This window comes from Microtus oregoni, unplaced genomic scaffold, assembly GCF_018167655.1.
Source record: "Microtus oregoni isolate MIOR12 unplaced genomic scaffold, Mior012 000037F_ref0000500, whole genome shotgun sequence".
Lineage (NCBI taxonomy): Eukaryota > Metazoa > Chordata > Mammalia > Rodentia > Cricetidae > Microtus > Microtus oregoni.
This window is the reverse complement of record NW_024543096.1, coordinates 6,974,245-6,986,318: the sequence shown is the minus strand read 5'-3', so window position 1 is coordinate 6,986,318 and position 12,074 is coordinate 6,974,245. Positions and strand designations below refer to the sequence as shown.

Below are 12,074 nucleotides of genomic sequence, written 5' to 3'. Positions count from 1 at the left end.
CAGAGGATGAGTAACCAGACCTTTCCATTGGCCCATGAGAGTCCTGTGATCCTCCTGCAAGCTAAACTCATTTACAAATAGGTTAAAAATAAGGGTATGGGTCACCTCGTAAAATAATAAAAAGACTAGAGACAGCCTTGAGGCAGCCCAGAAGGGAACTGTACCTTGGGGAAAATGTTCTCTGGCACATCACAAAAGCAGAAGGAAATAATTTCTCGAAGCATACACATATAATTAGTAACCCCTCCCCCCTTTCATATTTTAACTGAACAATTCTGTGTTGGAATTAAAAGGAAAAAAGAAACCAACAAAGTTTCAAAGCCCAAAGTCACTCTGTGTTATATGGGTTTTTTAATAGGTTTGTATTTTACAAATATCATTATGAGAAAAATAATCATGCCACCGTTCTTGGAGATCATGCTGGTTTGCTACATTAAAAACAGTCCCACTCTTAAGTTGAGAATATTTAACATATAAATCACTTTAAGGGGTAAAAATTTAAAATAGCTTGTAAAATTTTGGACAAAAAAATGAATATAAAAGATTTGAGAAAACCAGCATTTTTCAAGCAGTGTTCTTCTTAGTCACCAAGGTTTGTGACTGCAAGCTAGCCACACCACTTCAACCCACGTGACTCATTCACTGGAACAGCCAATTGTACCAGTCTGTCACTGCAGCCAAAACAAATGCTTGGCTGGCTTGTTGAATTAGTTCTGCCTGGAAACTCTTCCATCAAAGAGACAAACTGGAAACTTGGAATAACGACTAACCAACTGCTCCATGAATAAAGTTACTGAGAACCACACACTCATAAGTTGTTGTGTTCCCAAACCTGGATTAGCTCATTGACTTCTCAAACTGATCTTTTACAACACTGATGACATATTGAATTAAATACTGCCACTTCTTACGTAACTAAACCCTCACTGTGCAATTAACCCGAGGACACTGGACTCTGAAGAGAAGCAAGAGCTACTACAGTACTATGCAGCAAAATGGAGCTTTGTTTCAAACCATTTTTACCCAAATAAAGTTGCTACGGGTGATTGACCAAATGCTCTCCATTTGGTCGGTTTATTATTATTTATCTTATTTTCAAAATGTTATGTGCATGGGTGTTTTGTCTGCATGGATGGCTGTGTGGACCCCTTGAAAGCCTCGCATCTAAGGAGGCCAGCAAAGGGTGTCAGATCCCCTGGAACTGGAATGACAGATGGTCCTGATGTGTTGTGTGGGTGCTGGGAACTGAACCTGGGTCCTTTGGGATAACCGCCAGTGTTGTTCTGAACCACTGAGCCATCTCTCCAGCCCCTGGTTGGTCTTATTTTAAAACCTATAAATCCACGGCTGTTTGCATTCTCAAACACTGTAGCTTAATATTTGTTTACAGAAATTTCTGTTGATAGTTTGCTGAGGGAGCCAATGAATGGCACTGATTCCTGACAAATCTTTGCAAGCATATTCGACTTTAATTAACTACAGTACAGTACCAAACAAATGGGGAAATTATTCCCTCCGGCAATACTTAACCTGAATAAGGTCAGCAGATGAACAACTATCTCCAATAACTTGCTAACTGATACTACATCTGATAAAGAGTTTATCCCTCTTTTAACGGACAGGGAAAGAGGTCCCTAAGATGTGCTATTTTCTTCTTTCCTACTTCAAAGCCTTACAGAGCGAGCGGACTTCAGATCCTGGTGGCCCCGGCTGTGAATGAATCTAATTTGGCTCTTGATCACAGAGTTAATAAGCTTAGTGCACTGCATTTCAGGGCATAAGGCCTTGGTCCCTCAAGAGCGGGCGATTGTAAAGAAAAAAAGAAACACCGGAGTGCCCAGTTACTTCCTGTAAGAGAATCTGTCCATTAACTCGCATGGTCAGCCCTAGTTCAAGTTTCCATAACTCGTTTGTAAAGCATCAGGAAAGATTTAGTCTCCCCGCGCACCCCTGCTTGGAGCTTTTGCCTGGACAAAGACCTTCAGTCAGCCACTGGAAATGTGCAGAAAGCAGATGGCTTCGCAAGGGGTGCGCATGTGCAACGTGCCTGCTCTCGTCAGATTAGTTTCCACTGGTTTTAGAAAATGGGTAGAAATAAGAAACTCTAAACATCTAATATTATCTGTCCTGCACCACTAAAATCTTGCTGGTAGAATTCTGACCTGAACATGTTTCTAATAGGACATACTTTCTGACACCTGTCTAGAAGTCCTCTTCCTCTATATGACTTAACAGAGTATAGGACTGTGCATACACATCCCTGGTTCCCCAGGTGGGGCATAAGCAAGTTCCTGCAAGGACAGAGCTCTTTGATGCACAAGACGAAGAAGGGTTCAGGACATGCATGCAGAGGAAAATTGGATTGTTTTCCAGGAGCAGTTCCTCTGCTACAGAAAGAAACAGAGGCCAAGACAGAGCACATCTTATTAAATTCTCTTGTGTGATATTTGACCGAATAAATAACTCCATTTCTCTTAATATTAACTCTCATTTGGGGGATTATAATTAGATTTTGGTGATTTAACCTGAGCATGGAAAGAAAAACCAGCGCTTCTCATATTAAAAAAAGAAGAAGAAAGGCACATACAAATTATCAAACAGAATGTTCTAGAGAACAAGTTTGAAATCCATTAAGTTTATTTCTTATCATACATGGAAACTTCAAAGATTTGGAAAGTAGAGAGCAAAGGAGATTAGCAAGGAGAGGCCGAACTTTCCCAGTCCAGCTACCATCAGTGACGGCTGTCTGGACCAAAGCACAATGAGTTTGCTTGGCATAGAAAACCTGTATGTTCTCAAGCTTCCTGCCGCACCGTGTTCTTCCGTGGACAGAATCTGTGTTTTGCTACATAACATTAATAGGATCTGGCTCACTCACTGACCCAGAGAAAGCTGCTTGTACCTCCACCTACAAAGTGAGGCATTTGTGTAAATAATTCAAAATCAGACTAACCCCATGTCCCCCTCATGTATTTTTTATGGCCAGTGCTCAACAGAAACTTTCTTGTTTCTGCTGGATCACTCCATCCGAGCATGAGCGAGGTGCAAGGGCAGAGAAGCGTGACTGTTTAAAAATCCAAAGTGCACACAAACACGCTCAAGACACTTCTGATGGAGTCGGGAGAAAGGTGAAGTTAACTCTGATCTGACTTGGGCAGAACAACCTCAAGTTCTGCATTCCGACAAGAATCCTCACAGTCTGTGACCCGTGAGAGGACCCGCAGCTGGTGAGTTATCTCTTTCTGTTGCTCACAATCTAGGCAGAAACAACTCCAACCATTTTCACGTTTCAGAATCAAATCAGAAAAGCCCACGCTTCCTATTCAGTTAGCATAGGTCACATGACTGAAACTTACCTATTACCGTACTTTATTGTATTTGGGACGAGGTGTTGCTGTGTGGCCCATACTGACCTGGGACTCACCGGGCAGCTCAAGCAGTCCTCAGCCTCTCCTATGTCAGCTTCTGAGTGCTGGGATTACTGTTGTGTGCCATCCTACCTGGCTCTCCTAAAGAGCGGATGTGATTTCCCCAGTAGAATGTCAAAGTTCATCCTTCAGAGACAACACTAACCAGGGGCCACCCTCACCCTCACTCAATAGCCATCCCAGGGAGGGAAAAGTAGTGCACTTTGTCCTGGTTTACATAAACTCATTCCCTTCAGTTTTCAACTCCCATCCTCTACATAGCTTTAGAAGAGACCAAGGAAAGATGAGCTTGTGTTTGAGTCTCTCACTAACGCTGACAGAGAACATCAAAGAAGCCAACATTCTGGTACTCACTCCTGAGGGACAGAAACCTGGGTCTTACCAAGCCTGGCTGTTTGGGGCAAAGAACAGAATGCAATCTGGAGAGCAGGGCAAGTATCAGAGTGTCTTCTGCTCACGTAAATTATCAAAACAAAGTCGAAACTCCCACGAATTAAGCAGTCAGATAAATTTCCCACACAAGTAAACAGTAGGCAGATTCTGCCAGTGAAGGCACAGATCCAGGAGGTAGACTCTGCCAGTGAGGGCACAGGTGCAGTGGACACTATGCCAGTGAGGGCACAGGTGCAGGAGGCAGACTCTACCAGTGAGGGCACAGGTGCAGTAGACACACTGCCAGTGAGGGCACAGGTGCAGTAGACACTCTGCCAGTGAGGGCACAGGTGCAGTGGACACTCTGCCAGTGAGGGCACAGGTGCAGTAGACACTCTGCAGGTGAGGGCACAGGTGCAGGAAGCACACTCCAGTGAGGGCACAGGTGCAGTAGACACTCTGCCAGTGAGGGCACAGGTGCAGTAGACACTCTGCAGGTGAGGGCACAGGTGCAGGAAGCACACTGCCAGTGAGGGCACAGGTGCAGTAGACACTCTGCCAGTGAGGGCACAGGTGCAGTAGACACTCTGCAGGTGAGGGCACAGGTGCAGGAAGCACACTCCAGTGAGGGCACAGGTGCAGTAGACACTCTGCCAGTGAGGGCACAGGTGCAGTAGACACTCTGCCAGTGAGGGCACAGGTGCAGGAAGCAGACTCTACCAGTGAGGGCACAGGTGCAGTAGATACTCTGCCAGTGAGGGCACAGGTGCAGTAGACACTCTGCCAGTGAGGGCACAGGTGCAGGAAGCAGACTCTACCAGTGAGGGCACAGGTGCAGGAAGCAGACTCTACCAGTGAGGGCACAGGTGCAGTAGATACTCTGCCAGTGAGGGCACAGGTGCAGTAGACACTCTGCCAGTGAGGGCACAGGTGCAGTAGACACTCTGCCAGTGAGGGCACAGGTGCAGGAAGCAGACTCTGCCAGTGAGGGCACAGGTGCAGTAGACACTCTGCCAGTGAGGGCACAGGTGCAGTAGACACTCTGCCAGTGAGGGCACAGGTGCAGGAGGCAGACTCTACCAGTGAGGGCACAGGTGCAGTAGACACACTGCCAGTGAGGGCACAGGTGCAGTAGACACTCTGCCAGTGAGGGCACAGGTGCAGGAGGCACTCTGCCAGTGAGGGCACAGGTGCAGGAAGCAGACTCTACCAGTGTACAGGTGTAAATTTTTCAGCTGGTTGACTAAATCATGACAGCAGCAGAAAAGCTACTCCACTGTCTACTGGGTACAGGTCTCTGCTACACAGATATTATTTCTGGTCTATAAAACGATATTATGATGTATGTATAATTTTACCAGATTATAAATAAACTAACAACGCCCCTTGCATTGCCTGAGAACTTACCACAGCTCATGCTCAGTGCTAAGTTCCCTATGCATTATGTTATACAATAGTCACAAAGTCAGGAGGCCAGGGGACAGCTGACCTAGTTGCTGAGAGCCAAGGTCAGGTGTACTCCAGGCCCCTGGGCATCCCACGTGACATCTCCCACACTACAGGAATTAACTATGCCAGGATTGTGGGCTGAGGAAGTCCGAATAGCTGCCTTCCCTTTGCACACTGTATGATCTTCAACAGAAAGGGCCGTATTTTAATCACCTATGTGCCTTTCACCCCCATCCCAAAGCTTGCCACACAGCAGACATTTAAAAAGAATAATGTACTTTGGTCCGAAAGCTAAAGTCCAGGACACACACAAATATATTCAGCTCTCACCAACACAAGGGCAATACTGAAGAGAAGTCAGACCAAAACCAAAACCAAAAGAGAACATGAGGACGAAAAGAGGAAGTCACACTGCTGTTTGCCAAAGTGTAGTCTCAGGGTATCTGTGGCAGAAGGACCCAAAATTCCTGCTGGAAGTAAGAATCATAAACAAGAACCCTGATAAATGCAAACCGGAAGCTGGAGGCAGGAATCTAGTGCAGTGCTCTGGACTCCCCGAAGAATTCTTAACCATAGGAAATCCATAAGTCCAGGGAATAGGAAGCTGTGGGAGGCAGTGATGTTTTAACTGAGGCAAGATGCCAGAGAAAGGCCAGCTATATCAAGCTATATCTAATCTCTTTACAAACAACGCACCGCCTGGGATGGGCCAGTTCCCTTTGATATCTGCCTGAGAACCGACAGAGCCAAAGGGAAGGGTATATGGAGTCCGAGGGATGTGTAGTGGACAGAGAAAACAAGCTTCATCATCTAGCCCAAGATACCAAACAAACACCCTGTGGAAAGGAGGGGGTAAAACACAAGGCAGCTTTCATTATCATCTATACCCCTAAATAAATCACCCCATGTCTCTCCTGCATTAAGGTTGTTTTCCACTGGGCATGCTTCAATTCCTTTCTAGCCAGAAATGAGGCTTTTATTTATTTATTTTTTTCCAGACAAGAGAACAAATAGAAAACAGAGTCTTACTTGAAGGGTGGAGGTAGATTATGTCTTTCACTGTGAAGTCTCGGGATTGAGCAGCTTTCAGACAGTCGGCCAGCAGGCTCAGCAGCAGGAGCCAGGCCAGAGCAGGGCTAGGCTCCATGGCAGACTGACGTGTCACTCATACAGAGGGCCTCAAAGTGGGCACTCGAGGCGATGAGAGAGGGCCTGCACCTGAAACGGGAACACAGACTCATCTTGGTATCCAGCAGGAGACAGAGCAGGCAGCCTGGCTGATCTCGGGTAGGTGAGTTGAGCTGAAGAGGGACGGCACGCTGGGCCCAGGGAAACAGGTGCCAAGGGGGCGAACCTTATAGATGGTAATTTTAGAGTACTTAGAACATTCCAGCCTGAATCTATTCTTAATCAGGCTGTTCTTCCTGGTAGCAATCCCTCCTAATATCCAGCAGAGATGGTATCAGGAGAGATTGAATTTTAATGAAATCCGGCTATTTTTGCCAAGAGCCCAGGGGCCATGTGCCAGAGAGCAACAATAAATAAGTCAGAAGTCAGGTGCAAAGCTCAGAAGCTTCTCCTCAATTATGGTGTGGGCGAGGGACCAGGTATCATCCTCCCTGAGTCCTAGCCCACCATTCCAAACTGTAGGAGGTAGACTAGCTTTGGAAAAGAAATATAGACAAGGTGGCATTTTCCAAACCCCAAAACCATCTTAACAGCACAAAATCTCCTGAACGGAACCAACATTTATTGGTGAATACCGCTGAAGGTGTTGGCAAAAGATAAATAAAATAAAATAAAAATACTGGTTTATTCCAATAGCCCTATGAGGTTGCCACTCCCATTACCCCATTTGGAGTGAACAGGTTGAACGCTAAAGGCTGGGACTCGTTTTTACTCTCGGTGTAGCTTTCAACTCTGCATTTCAAACACCAGCAGCAGATGCTGTGTTCTGCCTAAGAAGGGATGATTATGGGATTGAGTTGCTTCTTCGCATTAAGAAGCCATCTACTGCCCTTTACCCTGACTCTCGTGCACTCGGAAGGGAGAACAGTAGAGCCCCGTGCAGGCTGTTCGGCTCACGCAGACTGAGCTGAGGGGATGCTTCTTCTACAAATGGCTCTCTCACTGTCTCCTTAGCGCTCGAGAAAGTCTGGTCTCACAGTCTGCTCTTCCAGATTCCATAGTCTCTCTTGCTCATGAAAGGGAGTCAAAGTTAAGTATTTACTTATTTCAAGCTAATTAAAAACTTGCAATTTAGACACTGTTTACAGATTTAACGTAAGAATTCAAGATTTTTAAACAGTTTAAATTTTTAAGTTCGCTTGTGGAAAAAAAAAAAACCTTAAATAATGACCAAAATATTGTGAATCAGAAATTCAACGGTTTGAAAAGGCAATGTGGCCTATTTAGATATCAGGATATAATTATAAAGTGATATTAATTCAAGCTGAATGTACAAAAAGTACACCAAAATCCCAACTCTTCATAGGATATAAGCAGATTTCCAAAACGACAAACAGAACACTAACAGCGCGTAGCACTGTACTAGAGCGAATGGAATTTGGGAACACTAACTGAACTCAATACGCTAAAATTATTTACACATGTTTCTATGCTCATTTTTTGTTTGTTTTCGGAGGCAGGGTTTCTCTGTGTAGCCCTGGCTGTCCTGGAATTAGATCTGTAGATCAGGCTGGTCTGAAACTCAGAGATCTGCCTGCCTCTGCCTCCCTAATGCTGGAATTAAAGGCATGTGCCACCACACCCAGCTATGGTCATTTTGTTTTAACTTGGCAAGCTGTTTGGGAAGCAAAGTTCCAAGGAGGGACAATGCAACCTTGCCAAGTTCTGGCTCACTGGCTGCTCACACTTTGTTTCCTGACGCAGACACGCATTCGGGATGAGGACAGGCAGCGAGGCTATCTAATAAATATGACTGGTGAACGCTGTCGGGGCACTCAGTTGAACAATGTAAGCAGAAACGAAACAAATGTCAGTGGTGGCCTTTCCTGCCTTGAGGTAGCAATTCAGCTTCACCCTAGTGGAGTTGACAATGTCCCCTTCTTAGAGAATTGGGTGAGGCAGGGGAGACAGGGCACAGGGAATACTGGAGACTTCTACACCACAGCCCATTTCCTTGAGAATCAGAGTTGAAAATGGCAGGAATGTTATGTTTGGAACTCACAGAAGAATGCAGAGGTCCAGAAAGGAAACAGGATAGATAACAAGTCAGGCCAGGCCTTGAAGTTTGCTGGGGCTTTCACAGGATAGGAAGCCAGCTTGACTTTTTCTCAGGTGCAGAGGCTGGAAGTTCTGGGTCAAGGTGTCTGTAGCTGTGGTGCGTTGTGGTCTTTCTCCTTGGCTAGAGATGACCACCCTCCCTTTGTCCCCTCGTGGCCTTCTTCCGTTTCTTGCTCCTGTTCTTATGGGGACACCAGTCCTTTTGAATTAGGGCTCCACATTTATGACTTCACCTTAATCCTAGTACCTTCCTTAAAGGCTCTTGTCTCTGAACGGAACTGCATTCAGAGGTACTTGGTGATAAAACTTTAAGTTAAACTTTGGGGGAAATTACACTTCAGCCCGTAGTAGGGAGTTTCTTTCATATTACATTTCCAGTCCCATGATATACCACAGAGCTACTATTTAAAATTAGGAATGGTGATATATGGAGCCACAAAGAGATGCAAATGCCTTCCTGCATCGTGGGGTACATGAGATCTTCCTGTTAGGGACTTTCTGTGGTGTCATTACTTCCTCTGGTTCACCTGGTTATAGAGGAGTGTTGGCCTCCGCTGTGATGAGATGAGACATTTGCCTCGGGCACTCTAATATCTCAGGAATGGTCTCCTGTCCCCTGATGTAAGAGATTCATGATAACAACAACAAAATCATGTCTGCTAAAAAGAAAACTAAAACCCAGGCCACACCACAGAATAAAACTTAGATGTGGGATGTCCTTCTGTATATGTGTTACTTTTATTGGTTGATGAGTTAAAGCTGTTTCAGCCAATGGCTTAGCAGAGCAAAGCAGGTGCCGCCAAAGCAAACAGATGCCGGACCCTTACCAGTAAGCCGCAGCCTCTTGCCATACACAGATTAATAGAAATGAATTAAAAATATGAGTAGATTAATAAGAATCCTGAGCTAATAGGCCAAACCAAGTTGTAATTAATATAGCTTCTGTGTTACTATTCAGGTCTGGGCAGCCGAGAAACAAACATAGACTCTGCTTACAAAATGTAACTAAGTCACAGAAGCTATGGCCACTTCTACCATATAACCCCAAATATAATCTGATAGGTATGGGGAGTATGTTGAGGTAATGTTCAAAAAACTATCAAGAAGCCTATCTTCATAACAAAATAAATAGAACAGAAAACTCAATGTAAGATATGAAGTTAAAAGGATGTGGGTTAAGAATGTAAAGGTTTATAATACCACATGTGATCACTTTAATTCCTATCTTGTTCTCCCCCCACATCGTACACAACACGGCTTCTGCTTTCTGGTTTGTCTTCCACGTCTCTCCTCCCTACATGGAGTCACTTCCTTATCACCTAACTGGTGCCTGCAGCTGTTCAAGTGAAGAACGCCACAGTACCTCCCTGCGATGGGACGAACAGCCCAGGCTAGAGACCATGTTTTACATATGAATTTCAAAACTATCAGTGAGAAGTAGCTCAGGAATAGAACTGAAGATGAGCTTGCCCTACATTCCTCTCCATGGTTCCTGCCACCCACTGAACATCCTAGACAACCCTGAGAGCATCCCCTTGAAACTCCTCTAACCTCCTGCATTGAAGAGCGAGCTCTGAAAGCACAGGACGACAAACAGGTAATGGTAACTTGTGGGGCAGCTGAACAGTGTCCCCTCTCCTCAGATGTCCGTGACACAATCCCCAGAAATCCATGAGGGAACTTAAATGTGATTAATTTAAGACTCCCGAGTTGAGGAAAGCCAACTGTTTTATCAAGGTGGGGCCCATATCATCTCCAGAGTTCCTGCCAGAGAGAGGGAGAGGCAGGAAGGGGATGTAAGTCCAAGGACTTGCTGTGCTGTGAGCAGAGGCCACAGGCTAAAAAATGCTCCAAATTCTAGAGGCTGCAAAGGACACAACAATCCTGTATCTTCTCCCAAAGGCCCAAGAAGAAGCAGTCACCCTGACATCTTATCTTCAGCCTAGTGGCTTGTGCTGGACTGTTGACCTTCTGAATAAAAGGGCTTAAAAAAATCTGTTGTTCTTAAGCCACTAAATCTGTAGCAATTACAGCAGCTAAGGGAATACAAGATAACTACTTTAAAAATCATTTTCCATCACAATATACCCCATAGGAATATGCAGAAAATAAGCACAAAGCTACATTTGTGCTTGTCACAAAATTATTAAAATTTGCTTTCTTGATTTTGAATGATTATCAGAGAAGTATCACGGTGAACTATACAAGACTGTCATTTTTAGAATGAAAAACATGGCCACATAGTAACAACTTAATATGGTTTAATCAATGGCTTCTACTGATGGTACAGACTGTGACACAAAAAAATTAAAAAGTCAAATGATCGCTGGAATAGGACATCTCAACATTATGTGGAAAAAGGTATGGACAGCTAGTTCTATGTCCTTGCTCATCTGTTTTGTCTACACAAGTCTCCTTGAGCACCAATGTCACCTGCAGGCAGAAAACATTTGCTTGGCTCCAGCACTCACACAATTGCTGAGTCCTGTTCTTCACCAAGCCCTAGAAACACATCAGAAGGGTCACAGCTCTCTCTTGTCCTATTTAACAAGCTCGGGGACTTCTCTGAGCATAGCACAAATCGTCCATGACTAATACCATCTGCTATTTGGTCCATGTTTAGTGACATATTTGTAGGATTTTTTTGTCTGTACATGCATGAATGTGTGTGTTCAAGTGTGTACATGTGAGTGCAGGCACACAGGGAGGCCAGAGGATAACCTTGGGTGTCACTGATCAAGAGCGGTTCACCCTGTTTATTTTCAGACAGAGTCTCTCACTAGCCTTAAACTTGCTAACCAGGCTGAGGTGTCTGACAGGTGAGCCCCAGTGACTCAGCTATCTCTGCCTCCCCAGTGCTGGGATTACAGATTGAACCCAGATCCATTCATGCAGGTAAGCCAAGATCTTTACTGAGCTATCTGCCCAACCCTTTGTGTGTTTAGTACAACACAGACACATAGAGACACACAGACACACAGAGTCACACACACACACACACACACACAAACATAGACATAGACACACACACAGACATAGACACAGACACAGTCACACACATACAAACACAGACATAGACACACACACAGACATAGACACAGACACAATCACACACATACAAACACATAGACACACAGACATAGACACAGACACAGTCACACACATACAAACACAGACATAGACACACACACAGACATAGACACAATCACACACATACAAACACATAGACACACACACAGACATAGACACAGACACAGTCACACACATACAAACACAGACATAGACACACACACAGACATAGACACAGACACACAGAGATACATACACACACTGTGCATTGCTTTTCTTGTCTTGTAGATGAGAAAACTAAGTTCAAAGGACAACAACTTGCTCAAGATTACACAACTGCGTTATGTGGGATCTGAAGTCTTGTCTTTCAGCCCATAAACCTAAAATACCCAGATGAAAACATCCCACACTGGTTTTGCTCATAGAAGGGACTGCAAGAAGGGCTATCTGACGGATCTGTTGTGATTTCACAGGAAATAGACTCGTTTACAATCTGAATTCTTCAGTGTT

General features: G+C 44.7%; 1 protein-coding gene across 4 annotated transcripts in view; it reads right to left on the bottom strand.

Annotated features, from left to right (window-relative positions):
* Lypd6 (LY6/PLAUR domain containing 6) overlaps positions 1 to 12,074 on the bottom strand; it is a 116,912-nt gene that overhangs the window by 23,208 nt on the left and 81,630 nt on the right. For all 4 annotated transcript variants that reach the window (XM_041631372.1, XM_041631375.1, XM_041631373.1 and 1 more), the window contains exon 2: positions 6,279 to 6,467. In XM_041631372.1, coding sequence (XP_041487306.1) covers positions 6,279 to 6,396 — 118 coding nt within the window. In that variant the 5' untranslated portion in view covers positions 6,397 to 6,467. The remainder of the gene's footprint in view (positions 1 to 6,278; positions 6,468 to 12,074) is intronic.